At 42.7% G+C, this 20,205-nt stretch overlaps 1 protein-coding gene across 1 annotated transcript in view; it reads left to right on the top strand.

Annotated features, from left to right (window-relative positions):
- The window catches only part of LOC139566052 (protein phosphatase 1H-like), a 55,719-nt gene that overhangs the window by 9,052 nt on the left and 26,462 nt on the right, over window positions 1–20,205 (top strand). Inside the window, exons 2-4 of the mRNA XM_071386904.1 lie at window positions 2,866–3,034; window positions 11,490–11,846; window positions 17,138–17,250. Of these exons, the coding sequence (XP_071243005.1) occupies window positions 2,866–3,034; window positions 11,490–11,846; window positions 17,138–17,250 (639 nt within the window). The remainder of the gene's footprint in view (window positions 1–2,865; window positions 3,035–11,489; window positions 11,847–17,137; window positions 17,251–20,205) is intronic.

The raw sequence follows: 20,205 nt of genomic DNA, 5'->3' as shown, positions 1-20,205 counted from the left end.
CAGCAGGTGTATCTCACTGATCATCCCTAAAGCCAAAACCTCATTTGGACGCCTTTCCTTCCAGTTCTCTGCTGCCTGCGACTGGAACGAATTGCAAAAATCTCTGAAGTTGGAGACTTTTATCTCCCTCAACAACTTTAAAAATCTGCTATCCGAGCAGCTAACCGATCGCTGCAGCTGTACATAGTCCATCTGTAAACTACCCACCCAATTTACCTACCTCACCCCCCATACTGCTTTTATTTATTTACTTTTCTGCTCTTTTGCACACCAGTATCTCTTCTTGCACATGATCATCTGATGATTTATCACTCCAGTGTTAATCTGCTAAATTGTAATTATTCGATTTATTGCCTACCTCATGCCTTTTGCACACATTGTATATAGATTCTCTTTTTTTTCTACCATGTTATTGACTTGTTTATTGTTTACTCCATGTGTAACTCTGTGTTGTCTGTTCACACTGCTATGCTTTATCTTGGCCAGGTCGCAGTTGCAAATGAGAACTTGTTCTCAACTAGCCTACCTGGTTAAATAAAGGTGAAATAAAAAAATAATAATAATAATTAGTGCTTGTAAAGTTACTGCCATCAGAGGTATTATGAAGGTCAAAACTAGAGCTTTCAAATGTCTGATATTTAGAATTCAAGAAATAGGTTCTAGCAATATATGTTTTATTCCCTTGCCTGTTTGCCTGTAAGCCAATGCCACAGATGTTTGAAAAGTGAGACAAAATATTATGTGTGTAGTAAATCTGAGTAAGTTGATGTGTATGATATTGGATGTGATTTAGTGAGAGTGTGTACGATGTCTGTATAAGAGTAAGACTATAATGTGTGCTGTCCAAATAAATAATAACCCCGCCAATTTGCATGGTTGAGTGTCTATGTGTGTAACATGTAGTGCGTATAGCCTTAATATTCATGGTGATAATTGTAATCAATATCGTATCACCATCATAGTTGCAATTAAATGTGCTAAGGTAAAAGGATGAAAACTCATGAAAGAACTCTTAGGTGGCATCTCCCTATAGGGGAAGGATGAGTCAGAGCTGTGCGTTTGCACGCTCATGTTTATCATCTGTTGCCTGTACGGCTGTAACTTCTGGATGCTTTTCCAAGACCAGTTAATTTTTTCCCCTGCTACACTCCTAGAAACAAAGGTTTAGATTTGTTCTTAAAGGGGTACAAACACTAGTCACTGTAGTGGTACCATGTAAGATACACCTTTGTACCTTTAGTTATAGGTACATAATACTTCAGATGTTTCCTTTCTTACATATAGTCCACAGGTACAGAATAATGCCTTTTATAATAGGTACATTTTGCCTTTGTAGGGTACCACCACAGTGAAAGAGCCATTTATTTATTGTAAATGGCAAAAATGTACCTGTGACCACTCTACCATAGACCACTTAAACTGATACAACACTTCCACTAACGGTTGGCTAAAAATAACTGACTGAAAGCCACGCCTCCAATATAATTTCCCAGTGTGCCTTGCCTTTTCAAGTGAATTGTTAATTTCCACCCATGACAGTTTTTTTGTGACGGTTCTTAATTCGTTCATTTTCAGTCCTGTGGCCTGAGTGAGTTCCTAGACAAACAGCATTCAGATGTAACTCTTTATGACAAATTACATAGCTCATAAGGCCTTATTTTGAGGCCTAGTTTTACCCTAATTCAGTGGCCTGAAACTCATGGTTTACAGGTCATATCAGGCTTGTAAGTAGTTACCCTACCTGCAAGTCACATTATTCTGGATTACAAAGTGATGTGTAATTCCTATTGGACTCCAGCCAGAGTTAGGCTATCCAACAGTTGGAATTTGTATGACTGCCAGCGTTAGAAACATACAGGAGAGTACCTAAGCCATTTAAACTGGAACTATTTCAATAACGAGTGCAAAATATCCGACTAACTGATTGGATTAGTTGAGAAAAATGTATGTTATTTATCTTTGTGTAGCATAAGATTAATCAATGTATATGCAAAAGCACAGATATTCAAAAAAAAAAAATCTACCTTATATAGAGCTATGATGGATATTGAGGGATCACAGAATATGTTTGTACCCTGGGAAACAGAAATGTACCTTCACCTTGGAGTGTGATTGTTCCATTTTTATATTCAAAATATTGGTCACAGAAATGTACCATTTATACTAGATTATCCATACAAGTACCCAAAAGGATACCAAACAGAACGATGTGAGATCATTGTGTGCCTCTGAAGGTACATGATGTGTATTTTGTGCAACCGGGCTCAGTTTTTAAAATATTATCTAATCGGATTCGGCACTCGGATAGGATTAAATGCATAGACATACAATGAATAGAATGGGCGTATCGTTGACTAGAATTTGGACACCCATTCTATTCATTATATTTCTATGCATTTAATCCTATCCAATTCCTGAAATCCAAATCAGAAAACTTTTGGAAAACTGGGCCAAAGGAACTATTTGTAGCCTAACCGTAGGGTGAAAAAAATTGGAGTTGAAGCGTTTTTGGATAATTGATGTTAAAGGTTTAAAAATTGCATGTTTATTAAAACCCTTTTTTTCAATAAATTATTCAGTTGTTTGAAAACCCTGTTTGTAAGCTTTTAAATTATATCAACGTCTAATGGTAGGGTGGGGAATGCAAAATGGTTCAACTTTGAGCACCTCTATATCCTTAATGTTTTGTCATTCAGTTAAAAAATGTAACTTTCTGACCAATTATACGCATGGCAAGTTTTGTTCAAATCAAATGGGGTGCGGTCAAAAAGTGATTACAATTAAATAGAATGACCCCTTACCCTTATTTCTAAGAGTGTAAGTAGCTAATCCTGTGTGTTTGGTATGTGCTCCCCTCTCCTCCAGGGTGATAAACGCAGGTAAGAGTTCCCTGAATGAGGACCAGGCGTGTTGTGAGGTGGTGGTGGTGAGAAAGAGACCAGGAGACTCCACCACCCCCATTAAGACCCCCACCGCCAAGAGAAGATCCTCGCTGCCCAACGGAGAAGGCCTGGGGTTGAAGGAGAACAGCGCTGTGAGAGACAGAGGCAAACACACACATGCAGACACATGCATGGGTGCCCATACATTTACAGTGCATTCGGAAAGTATTCAGACCCCATGACTTTTTCCAAATTCTGTTACGCAACAGCCTTATTCTAAAATGTAATAAAAAAAAAAATATCCCTCATCAATCTACACACAATATCCCATAATGACAAAACAAAAACAGGTTTTTAGAAATTTTGCAAGTGTATTAAAAATTAAAAACAGAAATACCTTATTTGCATAAGTATTCAGAGCCTTTGCTATGATACTCAAAATTGAGCTCTGGTGCCTACTGTTTCCATTGATCATCCTTAAGATGTTTCTACAATTTGATTGGTGTCCACCTGTGGTAAATTTATTTGATTGAACATGATTTGGAAAGGCACACACCTGTCTATATAAGGTCTCACAGTTGACAGTGCATGTCAAAGCAGTAACCAAGCCATGAGGTCAAAGGAATTGTCCGTAGAGCTCCAAGACAGGATTGTGTCGAGGCACAGATCTGGGGAAGGGTACCAAAACATTTCTGCAGGTCCAAAAGAAGGTCTCAAAGAACACAGTATCTTCCATCATTCTTAAATGGAAGAAGTTTGGAACCACCAAGACCCTTCCTAGAGCTGGCCGCCAGGCCAAACTGAGCAATCGGGGGAGAAGGGCCTTGGTCAGGGAGGTGACCAAGAACCCGATGGTCACTCTGACAGAGCTCCAGAGTTCCTCTGTGGAGAAGGGAGACCCTTCCAGAAAGATAACAATCTCTGCAGCACTCCACCAATCAGGCCTTTATGTGGCAGCTCCTCAGTAAAAGGCACATGACAGCCTGCTTGGAGTTTGCCAAAAGGCACCTAAATACTCTCATCACCATGAGAAACAAGATTCTCTGGTCTGATGAAACCAAGATTGAACTCTTTGGCCTGAATGCCAAGCGTCACGTCTTCATCAACCCTACTGTGAAGCATGGTGGTTGCAGCATTATGCTTAGGGGATGTTTTTCAGCGACAAGGACTCTGAGACTAGTCAGGATCGAGGGAAAGATGAGCAAAGTACAGCGAGATCCTGGATGAAAACTTGCTCCAGAGCGCTCAGGACCTCAGACTGGGGCAAAGGTTCACCTCCCAACAGGACAAAGACCCTAAGCACAGCCAAGACAATGCAGGAGTGGCTTCGGGACAAGTCTCCTAATGTCCTTGAGTGGCCCAGCCAGAGCCCGGACTTGAACCACGATCAAACATCTCTGGAAAGACCTGAAAATAGCTGTGCTGTGACGCTCCCCATCCAACCTCTCAGAGCTTGAGAGGATCTGGAGAGAAGAATGGGAGAAACTCCCCAAATACAGGTGTGCCAAGCTTGTAGCGTCATATCCAAGAAGACTTGAGATTGTAATCAATCAATTTTTCAATCAATTTTATTTTATATAGCCCTTCGTACATCAGCTAATATCTCGAAGTGCTGTACAGACACCCAGCCTAAAACCCCAAACAGCTAGTAATGCAGGTGTAGAAGCACGGTGGCTAGGAAAAACTCCCTAGAAAGGCCAAAACCTAGGAAGAAACCTAGAGAGGAACCAGGCTATGAGGGGTGGCCAGTCCTCTTCTGGCTGTGCCGGGTGGAGATTATAACAGAACTATGCCAAGATGTTCAAAAATGTTCATAAGTGACAAGCATGGTCAAATAATAATCATGAATAATTTTCAGTTGGCTTTTCATAGCCGATCATCAAGAGTTGAAAAACAACAGGTCTGGGACAGGTGGCGGTTCCATAACCGCAGGCAGAACAGCTGAAACTGGAATAGCAGCAAGGCCAGGCGGACTGGGGACAGCAAGGAGTCACCACGGCCGGTAGTCCCGACGTATGGTCCTAGGGCTCAGGTCCTCCGAGAGAAAGAAAAAGAGAAGGAGAAAATTAGAGAGCGCCAAGATTTTCAAAATGTTCATAAATGACAAGCATGGTCAAATAATAATCAGGAATAAATCTCAGTTGGCTTTTCATAGCCGATCATTAAGAGTTGAAAACAGCAGGTCTGGGACAGGTAGGGGTTCCGTAACCGCAGGCAGAACAGTTGAAACTGGAATAGCAGCAAGGCCAGGCGGACTGGGGACAGCAAGGTGTCATCATGCCCGGTAGTCCCGACGTATGGTCCTAGGGCTCAGGTTCTCAGAGAGAAAGAGAGAACGAGAGAATTAGAGAGAGCATACTTAAATTCACACAGGACACTGGATAAGACAGGAGAAGTACTCCAGGTAACCAACTGACCCTAGCCCCCCGACACAAACTACTGCAGCATAAATACTGGAGGCTGAGACAGGAGCGGTCAGGAGACACTGTGGCCCCATCCGAAGAAACCCCCAGACAGGGCCAAACAGGAAGGATATAACCCCACCCACTTTGCCAAAGCACAGCCCCCGCACCACTAGAGGGAAATCCTCAACCACCAACTTACAATCCTGAGACAAGGCCGAGTATAGCCCACAAAGGTCTCCACCACAGCACAAACCAAGGGGGGGCGCCAACCCAGACAGGAAGATCACGTCAGTAACTCAACCCACTCAAGTGACGCACCCCTCCTAGGGACGGCATGAAAGTGCACCAGCAAGCCAGTGACTCAGCCCCTGTAACAGGGTTAGAGGCAGAGAATCCCAGTGGAGAGAGGGGAACCGGCCTGGCAGAGACAGCAAGGGCGGTTCGTTGCTCCAGAGCCTTTCCGTTCACCTTCACACTCCTGGGCCAGACTACACTCAATCATATGACCTACTGAAGAGATAAGTCTTCAGTAAAGACTTAAAGGTTGAGACCGAGTCTGCGTCTCTCACATGGGTAGGCAGACTGTTCCATAAAAATGGAGATCTATAGGAGAAAGCCCTGCCTCCCGCTGTTTGCTTAGAAATTCTAGGGACAATTAGGAGGCCTGCGTCTTGTGACCGTAGCGTACGTATTGGTATGTACGGCAGGACCAACTCGGAAAGATAGGTAGGAGCAAGCCCATGTAACGCTTTATAGGTTAACAGTAAAACCTTGAAATCAGCCCTTGCCTTAACAGGAAGCCAGTGTAGGGAAGCTAGCACTGGAGTAATATGATCAAATTTCTTGGTTCTAGTCAGGATTCTAGCAGCCGTATTTAGCACTAACTGAAGTTTATTTAGTGCTTTATCCGGGTAGCCGGAAAGTAGAGCATTGCAGTAGTCTAACCTAGAAGTAACAAATGCATGGATTAATTTTTCTGCATCATTTTTGGACCGAAAATTTCAGATTTTTGCAATGTTACGTAGATGGAAAAAAGCTGTCCTTGAAACAGTCTTGATATGTTCGTCAAAAGAGAGATCAGGGTCAAGAGTAACGCCAAGGTCATTCACAGTTTTATTTGAGACGACTTTACAACCATCAAGATTAATTGTCAGATTTAACAGAAGATCTCTTTGTTTCTTGGGACCTAGAACAAGCATCTCTGTTTTGTCCGAGTTTAAAAGTAGAAAGTTTTCAGCCATCCACTTCCTTATGTCTGAAACACAGGCTTCTAGCGAGGGCAATTTTGGGGCTTCACCATGTTTCATTGAAATGTACAGCTGTGTGTCATCCGCATAGCAGTGAAAGTTAACATTATGTTTTCGAATAACATCCCCAAGAGGTAAAATATATAGTGAAAACAATAGTGGTCCTAAAACGGAACCTTGAGGAACACCGAAATGTACAGTTGATTTGTCAGAGGACAGACCATTCACAGAGACAAACTGATATCTTTCCGACAGGTAAGATCTAAACCAGGCCAGAACTTGTCCGTGTAGACCAATTTGGGTTTCCAGTCTCTCCAAAAGAATATGGTGATCGATGGTGTCAAAGGCAGCACTAAGGTCTAGTAGCACGAGGACAGATGCAGAGCCTCGGTCTGACGCCATTAAAAGGTCATTTACCACCTTCACAAGTGCAGTCTCAGTGCTATGATGGGGTCTAAAACCAGACTGAAGCATTTCGTATACATTGTTTGTCTTCAGAAAGGCAGTGAGTTGCTGCGCAACAGCTTTTTCTAAAATTTTTGAGAGGAATGGAAGATTCGATATAGGCCGATAGTTTTTTATATTTTCCGGGTCAAGGTTTGGCTTTTTCAAGAGAGGCTTTATCACTGCCACTTTTAGTGAGTTTGGTACACATCCGGTGGATAGAGAGCTGTTTATTATGTTCAACATAGGAGGGCCAAGCACAGGAAGCAGCTCCTTCAGCAGTTTAGTAGGAATAGGATCCAGTATGCAGCTTGAAGGTTTAGAGGCCATGATTATTTTCATCATTGTGTCAAGAGATATAGTACTAAAACACTTAAGTGTCTCTCCCGATCCCAGGCCCTCGCAGAGCTGTGCAGATCCAGGACAGCTAAGCCCTGGAGGAATACGCAGATTCAAAGAGGAGTCCGTAATTTGCTTTCTAATGGTCATGATCTTTTCCTCAAAGAAGTTCATGAATTTATTACTGCTGAAGTGAAAGCCATCCTCTCTTGGGGAATGCTGCTTTTTAGTTAGTTTCGCAACAGTATCAAAAAGAAATTTTGGATTGTTCTTATTTTCCTCGATTAAGTTGGAAAAGTAGGATGATCGAGCAGCAGTGAGGGCTTTTCGGTACTGCACGGTACTGTCTTTCCAAGCTAGTCGGAAGACTTCCAGTTTGGTGTGGCGCCATTTCCGTTCCAATTTCCTGGAAGCTTGCTTCAAAGCTCGGGTATTTTCTGTATACCAGGGAGCTAGTTTCTTATGACAAATGTTTTTCGTTTTTAGGGGTGCAACTGCATCTAGGGTATTGCGCAAGGTTAAATTGAGTTCCTCAGTTAGGTGGTTAACTGATTTTTGTCCTCTGACGTCCTTGGGTAGGCAGAAGGAGTCTGGAAGGGCATCAAGGAATTTTTGTGTTGTCTGAGAATTTATAGCACGACTTTTGATGCTCCTTGGTTGGGGTCTGAGCAGATTATTTGTTGCGATTGCAAACGTAATAAAATGGTGGTCCGATAGTCCAGGATTATGTGGAAAAACATTAAGATCTACAACATTTATTCCATGGGACAAAACTAGGTCCAGAGTATGACTGTGGCAGTGAGTAGGTCCAGAGACATGTTGGACAAAACCCACTGAGTCGATGATGGCTCCGAAAGACTTTTGGAGTGGGTCTGTGGACTTCTCCATGTGAATATTAAAATCACCAAAAATTAGAATATGATCTGCTATGACTACAATGTCTGATAGGAATTCAGGAAACTCAGAGAGGAACGCTGTATATGGCCCAGGAGGCCTGTAAACAGTAGCTATAAAAAGTGATTGAGTAGGCTGCATAGATTTCATGACTAGAAGCTCAAAAGACGAAAACGCCATTTTTTTTTTTGTAAATTGAAATTTGCTATCGTAAATGTTAGCAACACCTCCGCCTTTGCGGGATGCACGGGGGATATGGTCACTAGTGTAACCAGGAGGTGAGGCCTCATTTAACACAGTAAATTCATCAGGCTTAAGCCATGTTTCAGTCAGGCCAATCACATCAAGATTATGATCAGTGATTAGTTCATTGACTATGACTGCCTTTGAAGTGAGGGATCTAACATTAAGTAACCCTATTTTGAGATGTGAGGTATCACGATCTCTTTCAATAATGGCAGGAATGGAGGAGGTCTTTATCCTAATAAGATTGCTAAGGCGAACACCGCCATGTTTAGTTTTGCCCAACCTAGGTCGAGGCACAGACACAGTCTCAATGGGTATGGCTGAGCTGACTACACTGACTGTGCTATTGGCAGACTCCACTAAGCTGGCAGGTTGGCTAACAGCCTGCTGCCTGGCCTGCACCCTATTTCATTGTGGGGCTAGAGGAGTTAGAGCCCTATCTATGTTGGTAGATAAGATAAGAGCACCCCTCCAGCTAGGATGGAGTCCGTCACTCCTCAGCAGGTCAGGCTTGGTCCTGTTTGTGGGTGAGTCCCAGAAAGAGGGCCAATTATCTACAAATTCTATCTTTTGGGAGGGGCAGAAAACAGTTTTCAACCAGCGATTGAGTGCTGAGACTCTGCTGTAGAGCTCGTCACTCCCCCTAACTGGGAGGGGGCCAGAGACAATTACTCGATGCCGACACATCTTTCTAGCTGATTTACACGCTGAAGCTATGTTGCACTTGGTGACCTCTGACTGTTTCATCCTAACATCGTTGGTGCCGACGTGGATAACAATATCTCTATACTCTCTACACTCGCCAGATTTAGCTTTAGCCAGCACCATCTTTAGATTAGCCTTAACGTCGGTAGCCCTGCCCCCTGGTAAACAGTGTATGATCGCTGGGTGATTCGCTTTAAGTCTAATACTTCGGGTAATGGAGTCGCCAATGACTAGGGTTTTCAATTTGTCAGAGCTAATGGTGGGAGCCTTCGGCGTCTCAGACCCCGTAACGGGAGGAGTAGAGACAAGAGAAAACTCAGACTCAGACTCCGACTCGCTACATAATGGGGAGAACCGGTTGAAAGTTTCTGTCGGCTGAATGAGCGACACCGGTTGAGCATTCCAACAGCATTTCCCTCCAGAAGCCATGAGAAAGTTGTCCGGCTGCGGGGACTGTGCGGGGGGATTTATACTAACGTTACTATCTGTACTTACTGGTGGCACAGACGCTGTTTCTTCCTTTCCTACACTGAAATTACCCTTGCCTAACGATTGCGTCTGAAGCTGGGCTTGTAGCACAGCCGTACGGCGATCGTTCTCCTGTATATTATGAGTACAGCGACTGCAATTAAAAGACATCATGTTAATGTTAGTACTTAGCTTCGGCTGTTGAAGGTGTTGACGAACCATGTCCAGATAAAGCGTCCGGAGTGAAAAAGTTGAATGAGGGAAAAAAGTTGCGATGGAAAAACTAAAAATATAAACGGTAATTAAAAACAAAACAAAAAAACGTAAAGTTGTCAGCTAGCAAAGTAAAGTAAAGTTGGCAGCAAAACGCACAGCAACACGTCTGCAGACTCAACAGGTAATCGCTGCCAAAGGTGCTTCAACAAAGTACTGAGTAAAGGGTCTGAACACTTATGGAAATGTGACATTTCTAAAAACCTGTTTTTTGCTTTGTCATTATGGGGCATTGTGTGTAGATTGAGGGGAAAAAACTAGTCCATTTTAAAATAAGGCTGTAACGCAAAAAAATATGGAAAAAGTCTAGTGGTCTGAATACTTTCCGAATGCTCTGTACATACACACACACTCTCTCTGTCTCTCTTTCTCTCTCTCTCTCTCTCTCTTCCACACATTCTCTCTATCTATGCGTAAGCACACAGACACACTTGTCTCTTTCCTTTAATCCATGATACTGTTGAGATTTAACCCAGAGGCCATGCACATCCACTGGCCTTTCTTTTTCTCAGAATCCTATACCTTCTCTAGAGAGGATGTCAGTGGTCTCTGATCTACTGCTTCCTGTGTTGCCTATTGCCCTGAGCAGGCCGGGGTGACTGTCACTCAGCCAGTGCCAGCAGGCACATCACAGCGCTGCTCAGTGATTGGTCTGTAGCGTACACATGTGATTGGTCAGAGTGAGTCATGATGCGTTACTCCAGTATTGCTGTCTTACAGAGCGAGCTCGTTACATGACTCCTACAAAATTACAAAACAAACCAAAATGTCTTAACACCAACATTTCAGCTTTGTTTTTCATTGCTCTTATCCACTTATGCAATACATTCCCTTCATCTTTTCTGACATAGTTTGAGTGCTTTTGTATTTGAAGCAGCAGGGTACACATGTAACCTCCAGTTGTTTGATACCATAATTGCCTCTACTCTGACATAAGTGCCTCACCTTTTTTCACAGCTGTTGAATGGGGCTTGTTGCAAACTTTCTGGCAAGTTTGGCTCTTGGCCAGAAACACATGGGCCTGGTACTACATTGACTGGCACGATAGACTTTGTACATACTGTATTAAAGCAACGTCTGGTCAGTAATAACTACGGTAGTTTGATAACCCATTTAGAAATCCTCCCGAATGAAGGATGAACTGTGAATACCATGAACGTAATCATTTTAAATGAGATTAAGTATATTAATCTGACATGCTCCCGCCGGCCACCTCCAGGAAAATATTTGATCAAATTAAACACACAATAGCCTCCTGAGTGGCGCAGTGGTCTAAGGCACTGCATCGCGTCACTACATACACCCTGGTTTGAATCCAGACTGTATCATAACCGGCCGTGATTGGGAGTCCCATAGGGTGGCGCACAATTGGCCCAGCGTCGTCCGGGTTTGGCCGGTGTAGGCCATCACTGTAACTGACTTGCCTAGTTAAATAAAGGTTACATTTTTTATTTATTATTCTGATAGCAAATCTATGCTATCAAGGCTATTGAAAAATAGACTACAAAGTATCCATTCTATTCTATTTCTAAGCAAACATATTTATATTGTATCCCCCCCACACACACACACCCACAACGCTACAGGACTCAGAGAGTCTGGTATTCTACTACTGGGCATTGTTCGACGGCCACGCCGGCTCCGGGGCTGCAGTAGCGGCCTCCAAGCTCCTCCAACACCACATCGTTGAGCATCTCCAGTCTGTCCTCGAGGTCCTAAGGAACCATGCCGTTTTACCGCCCACCATCTTCGGTGAAGAGTCTAACCACCACATGACCCCCGGGATCCACCGGGCCACCCTGACCCGGGCCGCGTCACTCCGTGGAGCCACTGGCGCCCCCAGCACCCCCTGCACCCCTCCACCACAGAGGTTCTTCACAGAGAAGAAGATCCAGCACGATAGCCTGGTGATGGGAGCCATGGAGAACGCCTTCAAGGAGATGGTGAGTACCTACCATGGCTGTTGTTGTTGTGTTGTGTAAATCTCAATGAGGCGCTATTGTTTGAGGGAGACTATCAGAGTTGCAGAGATGTTGCCTCTGTCCTGATTAGATGTACCTTGTAGGTATTTTTCCTCACAGACCTCTCCCTCCCTCCCACCTCAACCCCGACCCCTCATCCCACCACCACCTTCACCCATTTCTAACTTATCTAGTCACAAATCCTCTTTCTATCCTCTCCATATCATTTCTTCACCATGTCTATTCATCTCATCACATCATCCAGGTCTCAATCCACACAGAGAATTGCCCACCATCTGGTGCAGTGTGACATATGTATCAGTACATACAATGCTCAGCCTAACAATACAACTGGTTGTCACTGAGTGTACTAAGACCTAATAAATTGATAGCTTCAGTTCCATCTGTATGTTTGACTTAAAGAGTAATTGATTATTGAACCATGTTATCAACCATCTAAATCGCTGTATGTCTTTAAAACAACTCAAATGTGATAGCTTCCTAGATTGTTTCCTCCTGTTGTCTTCCTGAGGATATGGCTTTATCTCTACTTTCTTTATCTATTCTTTATCATACTTGTGGTTTACATATCCTTAAAGGAGCAATCTGCAGTTCAAACAATAGCAAAGCGAACACCCCACCACTGACTTGGTAAATAGCTGAGGGATGGGGCTGGAGAAATATAACCACTCTCAAATTCATAGACAGGACTATGGATGCAAGGACGGACCATTCACAAGATCAAAATGATAGTTTTAACGATGTTTTGAGGCTATACAGTGTTAGTTTACAATTACTTTGTTTACAAACAAAGGAGTAAAACAAGCATATATTGTGGGTTCTGATGGCCTAGCACATTTGAACTAAGCTCATGAGGCATTTATAAAGGATGTTCTTTAGAAAGTCTATCGCAGATTGCCCCTTTTTAATCCCAATGCACACAACTGTCGTCTCTGACTATGATTAAATTATGACATGCTATTTTATCAAATCGATTACCTAACGTTTAATTGATTACGTGATTGAATTAAACCATGCAACAATTAAACCATTAATAACTTGGGGCACCACGGAAGCATTCATTTATATAGAGCGGTTATCTCCTGAATCAACTCTCTTAAAGACCTGAAGATCTTTTATATCAATAGCAGTCAATTATTAATCGTCACCTCGATCGGTCTCATTCTGAGTACTTGGTTATCTGCATGAACCCTAGCTAACAAGTTGAATCAGCAATACACAAATTGGCTTAATTATTTATTTACTAAATACCTAAATAATCACACAGAATCACATATATACAGTGGGGAGAACAAGTATTTGATACACTGCTGATGTTGCAGGTTTTCCTACTTACAAAGCATGTAGAGGTCTGTAATTTGTATCATAGGTACACTTCAACTGTGAGAGACAGAATCTAAAACAAAAATCCAGAAAATCACATTGTATGATTTTTAAGTAATTAATTTGCATTTTATTGAATGACATAAGTATTTGATACATCAGAAAAGCAGAACTTAATATTTGGTACAGAAACCTTTGTTTGCAATTACAGAGATCATACGTTTCCTGTAGTTCTTGACCAGGTTTGCACACACTGCAGCAGGGATTTTGGCCCACTCCTCCATACAGACCTTCTCCAGATCCTTCAGGTTTCGGGGCTGTCGCTGGGCAATACGGACTTTCAGCTCCCTCCAAAGATTTTCTATTGGGTTCAGGTCTGGAGACTGGCTAGGCCACTCCAGGACCTTGAGATGCTTCTTACGGAGTCACTCCTTAGTTGCCCTGGCTGTGTGTTTCGGGTCGTTGTCATGCTGGAAGACCCAGCCACGACCCATCTTCAATGCTCTTACTGAGGGAAGGAGGTTGTTGGCCAAGATCTCGTGATACATGGCCCCATCCATCCTCCCCTCAATACGGTGCAGTCATCCTGTCCCCTTTGCAGAAAAGCATCCCCAAAAAATGATGTTTCCACCTCCATGCTTCACGGTTGGGATGGTGTTCTTGGGGTTGTACTCATCCTTCTTCTTCCTCCAAACATGGCGAGTGGAGTTTAGACCAAAAAGCTCAATTTTTGTCTCATCAGACCACATGACCTTCTCCCATCCCTCCTCTGGATCATCCAGATGGTCATTGGCAAACTTCAGACGGGCCTGGACATGCGCTGGCTTGAGCAGGGGGACCTTGCGTGCGCTGCAGGATTTTAATCCATGACGGCGTAGTGTGTTACTAATGGTTTTCTTTGAGACTGTGGTCCCAGCTCTCTTCAGGTCATTGACCAGGTACTGCCGTGTAGTTCTGGGCTGATCCCTCACCTTCCTCATGATCATTGATGCCCCACGAGGTGAGATCTTGCATGGAGCCCCAGGCCGAGGGTGATTGACCGTCATCTTGAACTTCTTCCATTTTCTAATAATTGCGCCAACAGTTGTTGCCTTCTCACCAAGCTGCTTGCCTATTGTCCTGTAGCCCATCCCAGCCTTGTGCAGGTCTACAATTTTATCCCTGATGTCCTTACACAGCTCTATGGTCTTGGCCATTGTGGAGAGGTTGGAGTCTGTTTGATTGAGTGTGTGGACAGGTGTCTTTTATACAGGTCACGAGTTCAAACAGGTGCAGTTAATACAGGTAATGAGTGGAGAACAGGAGGGCTTCTTAAAGAAAACCTAACAGGTCTGTGAGAGCCGGAATTCTTACTGGTTGGTAGGTGATCAAATACTTATGTCATGCAATAAAATGCAAATTAATTACTTAAAAATCATACAATGTAATTTTCTGGATTTTTGTTTTAGATTCCGTCTCTCACAGTTGAAGTGTACCTATGATAAAAATTACAGACCTCTACATGCTTTGTAAGTAGGAAAACCTGCAAGATCGGCAGTGTATCAAATACTTGTTCTCCAGACACCAACTGATCTGACATCATATTCTTTAAAAGTACCAACGGACACTTTCAACTGGTTGAGAAAGTGAAATATTGTTCCATGCCCCAGCCTTTTGATGTTACCGTACTTTCTCTGTGGTAACACAAGGCTTTCCAAGAGTCCATTCTGTAGAGTGGAGAGAAATGGGGGAAAGGTATTTATGGGGGGTCATAAACCTCACCCAACAGGGCAACTTCATGACACAACACAAATGATTAAGTGCATTTTATGCAACACATTCATATAAAATCCCAAGTGGCAGATAATTACAGTCAGAGATGGGCAGTATTTGTGTTGCATGTATTTGAGATATGTATTTCAGTTACTTCTAAGTATTTTGTAATTTGTAATACACTTGGCTGAACTACACCCCAATGTATTTTGTAACAACATACAAAATACTTCTCTATACCGTTTTTTATAACGGTTCACACTTTTGTGGCCCCCTTTCAACCTGCATTGGTATCAGAGGTCTAATGCACTATGGTGTGATAAGAGCGCCTGTTAAATGAACGAAATATAAATGTATATGTAAAAATGAACAATTGCAAAGCATGCTGAGAATTATTCTAGTGAGCTCCGCCTGGAACGTGGCCAATAGAAGTATGTTTATTTTCACATTTACATTTTGTTCATTTAGCAGACACTCTTATCCAGAGTACATTCAACTAAGGTAGATAAACAACAACATATCACAGTCATAGCAAGTAAAAAGTTTATGTAACCGTTACGGATTAAACAACAACAAGAGCTGAACTGTTTTCTCTAGTATACATAGTTTTTCCTATACTGACCAGTATATAGCCTTTTGTGTAATTCCTTGCTCTGTTGAGTTTCTGATTATCGCCATGGTGTGCTTTCTGTGTGTGTTTTTGTACAATGTATTTTACGCACCAGTGCATAGTCTGTCTTTTACGCACGCAACTCTGATAGAGTATCTCTTTACCCATGTCCTTTGTATACATTCCTGTGTGCTATTTTTCATGTTGCCTTAATTTTTCATGTTTTTCATGTTGCCTCTATACACTGACGTGATAACGTTGAAGATTTGTTTTGTATATAGTTATTTACCTGTCATGTGCCATTTACCTGTCCCCACTCCTATTTCTAGACACACGTCAGCTTCCGTCCACAACGCTGCCTAATTTTTTTTAAATACAAGTATTTTGCAGTTTATTTTGAGACATTGATCTTAATATTATTTTGTAATTGTATTTTGTCATTTTTGCCCAGCCCTGATTACAGTCAGTTGGCAACAGCTGTTTTGTAGGCAGCTAGGCAGCTGTCTATTCCTTGTGACTTTACTTATAGTATTTTTCATATTCAGACTCAACGCTCATCATCTCTCAGAAATTGTATACTGTATATGGCCTCTAGATGGCAATGTAAGTTAATATAGGATGCTCTCAAGTCTCCCACCCTGAGCTCCTTCCCATGTAAATTTAATCTGCCTTACTCAAGCTTAACCCATCTCATGTTCCCTTAACATTTAGTAAGGCTAAGACCAGTGAAACTGCCTGCATTTTGAAGAGCCTGAGGCTCAATCACCCAGGAGCAAGATACTGTAACCTTTAAAGAGCATCACCTGCTGCAGGGCTTAGTTATACTATCCATCAGGGCAGAAATGATGTATAGTACAGTAGTATGGGAGATGAATTTATGAACATATCCTTTCTCTAGACTGAGCACACTGTAGGCTGACCTTACTGTATGCGTTGGCTGTTTTTTTTTAACTCATACCGACTTAAACTGTCTTCTAACCCCCACAGAGTTTGAAAGGATCTATTTATTGTTGCATATCTTTACTTTGTCTCAGAATGTCCTGCTGTTTCCCAGTGTTCCATTGGTTCCGTTGCGCCAGGCAAGCTCAAGCAAAAAATGATGTACTCTTTGAACTCCGGTCTGGTGGGGGTGGAAGGGCATTATCCTGGCAGTGCCCTCAGCTGCCCCCTGTCTGTGCTGGTCAGAGTCATCAGATGGCCGATCAGCATACAAGCAGAATGCGTAGGAGAGAAACCACACCATAGCTCCTCTCTCCCGCACAGACACCTTCTGCACAGACGGCACACACAGCAAACACACACACCTTTCACAGTTCAGTGCATCTGCTTAGCCCCAGATCACTGTTTCTTGCCTTTTAGTTTATTCTCTTCCTCAGAAACCTCTGAAGGAAGTCTTATTGCTTTAACTAGGTGTTAATTGCATGTTATATTTGTATTCTGTCACCTATTAGTTTCATAGATTTTTGGGGGGGTCAAATTCAAAACATACATGTTATTCACTGTATTCACAAACCCAATTTTAGGTTGACTAATGTGTGTGTGTCTGTGTGTGTGCGTGTGTTTTCAGGATGCCCAGATAGAGAGGGAGAAGCAGGTGTATAATATCACTGGAGGATGCACAGCACTGTGTGTTGTTTATCTGCTTGGAAAGCTATATGTGGGAAACGCAGGAGACAGCAGGTTAGTGTGTGTGTGTTGTATCTATCCTGATTTGATCCTGAGCTGCCTTGTACCAAAAATGCACAAACCTACTCTTAACATATTGGTGGTACGCTAGGCTAATCTAACGTGTCAGTGTTTCCCCTATATTCATTTTTTCCATGTTGTTAATATTTCTTCCAAGAGGCTCTTTTTAAAGGGATAAGTACTAGATTTTGGCAATTAAGGTCAATGTACTCGCTTCCACGGAAATCGAATTAGCATAATACAAAAATCCCCATAAAAATCCCTCAATGTAAGCTAGAGATATTTAATTTTTTTGCGGATTGGATGAGTCTCAATCCATGGATCTGTGACAGCGCTAGAGCAGTGTTTGTCAGACCATGAGACATCCCAAAAATCTGTCTTCTTACAAACTCGTCTGTAGTGTCCGAACGGTTTGGACTACAAACTATTATGACCCCTCTATGTAAAGGGGAGAATCTCACCCCCACAAGCGTCAAGGGACTCATCTGAATTGGTACAGCCAATCTGCACACTTCTGTTTGTAGCGTCCAAGCAGTTTGGGTTACACGCTAATGCCCACAGGCCTCACAAGACTCATCTGAAGGTCCTCACTACCAGTTTAAAAAATCAATGGAAGTATATATGGAGACAGTTTAGTGCCAAAATAAGGGGTTAGATACATGTATATGTATATACAGTGGGGAGAACAAGTATTTGATACACTGCCGATTTTGCAGGTTTTCCTACTTACAAAGCATGTAGAGGTCTGTAATTTTTATCATAGGTACACTTCAACTGTGAGAGACGGAATCTAAAACAAAAATCCAGAAAATCACATTGTATGATTTTTAAGTAATTAATTTGCATTTTATTGCATGACATAAGTATTTGATCACCTACCAACCAGTAAGAATTCCGGCTCTCACAGACCTGTTAGTTTTTCTTTAAGAAGCCCTCCTGTTCTCCACTCATTACCTGTATTAACTGCACCTGTTTGAACTCGTTACCTGTATAAAAGACACCTGTCCACACACTCAATCAAACAGACTCCAACCTCTCCACAATGGCCAAGACCAGAGAGCTGTGTAAGGACATCAGGGATAAAATTGTAGACCTGCACAAGGCTGGGATGGGCTACAGGACAATAGGCAAGCAGCTTGGTGAGAAGGCAACAACTGTTGGCACAATTATTAGAAAATGGAAGAAGTTCAAGATGACGGTCAATCACCCTCGGTCTGGGGCTCCATGCAAGATCTCACCTCGTGGGGCATCAATGATCATGAGGAATGTGAGGGATCAGCCCAGAACTACACGGCAGGACCTGGTCAATGACCTGAAGAGAGCTGGGACCACAGTCTCAAAGAAAACCATTAGTAACACACTACGCCGTCATGGATGAAAATCCTGCAGCGCACGCAAGGTCCCCCTGCTCAAGCCAGCGCATGTCCAGGCCCGTCTGAAGTTTGCCAATGACCATCTGGATGATCCAGAGGAGGAATGGGAGAAGGTCATGTGGTCTGATGAGACAAAAATAGAGCTTTATGCTCTAAACTCCACTCGCCGTGTTTGGAGGAAGTAGAAGGATGAGTACAACCCCAAGAACACCATCCCAACCGTGAAGCATGGAGGTGGAAACATCATTCTTTGGGGATGCTTTTCTGCAAAGGGGACAGGACGACTGCACCGTATTGAGGGGAGGATGGATGGGGCCATGTATCGCGAGATCTACACCAACAACCTCCTTCCCTCAGTAAGAGCATTGAAGATGGGTCGTGGCTGGGTCTTCCAGCATGACAACGACCCGAAACACACAGCCAGGGCAACTAAGGAGTGGCTCCGTAAGAAGCATCTCAAGGTCCTGGAGTGGCCTAGCCAGTCTCCAGACCTGAACCCAATAGAAAATCTTTGGAGGGAGCCGAAAGTCCGTATTGCCCAGCGACAGCCCCGAAACCTGAAGGATCTGGAGAAGGTCTGTATGGAGGAGTGGGCCAAAATCCCTGCTGCAGTGTGTGCAAACCTGGTCAAGAACTACAGGAAACGTATGATCTCTGTAATTGCAAACTAAGGTTTCTGTACCAAATATTAAGTTCTGCTTTTCTGATGTATCAAATACTTATGTCATGCAATAAAATGCAAATTAATTACTTAAAAATCATACAATGTGATTTTCTGGATTTTTGTTTTAGATTCCGTCTCTCACAGTTGAAGTGTACCTATGATAAAAATTACAGACCTCTACATGCTTTGTAAGTAGGAAAACCTGCAAAATCGGCAGTGTATCAAATACTTGTTCTCCCCACTGTATATATATATATAATCTTATATCCCTGATATAGGACAGACACTTCAGAACAAACGCCCTCTAGATTTCTTTGGGGGGGGGGCTAATAGCAGTAAGGCCCCAAAAAACATTTTCATCAAGTAATTTTTGGTATATCTTCTTTTTATACTTCAAGCAGTCTTAAAAATCAAATAGCAAAAGGATGCTTGGTATGACCTTCCATGTAGCTTAGTAGAACCCCCCCCCCCCCACCCCAGTTTAGATAGGGCTTAGACTTTAATGGGTTAGTACAATATTTTTTTCCTACTTACCCAGAGTCAGATTAATTCATGGATACCATTTTCATCTCTCTGCTTGCAGTTTGAAGTTAGCTGTTCTGGTACTGTATATTTTTAGCAAACAGAGTGAACAGTGGCGCGAATGAGTGCCCTACAAGTGCAGAGGCATGTATCGTATTTCAGGTGGTCCAACATAATTACATTTTCATGCATTTGGCTACATTTGCCATCCCCTGCTGAAAAGAATCTGTGTGTACGTTATTAATTGTACCCTTAAGTGTTGAAGGCACCATAATATATTGTGTTGTAAATGAAAGAGTATGTGTGGAGAAGCCTGGCAGTTACAGTATGTCTAAATACCTCGGGCCCACTGACACCGTACTGTACGCACCCAGGAGATGTGAACATAAT

This window comes from Salvelinus alpinus, chromosome 37 (assembly GCF_045679555.1).
Source record: "Salvelinus alpinus chromosome 37, SLU_Salpinus.1, whole genome shotgun sequence".
NCBI classification, from domain to species: Eukaryota; Metazoa; Chordata; class Actinopteri; order Salmoniformes; family Salmonidae; genus Salvelinus; species Salvelinus alpinus.
The sequence above is the reverse complement of the archived record's forward strand: the minus strand, read 5'-3'. Positions and strand labels throughout refer to the sequence as shown.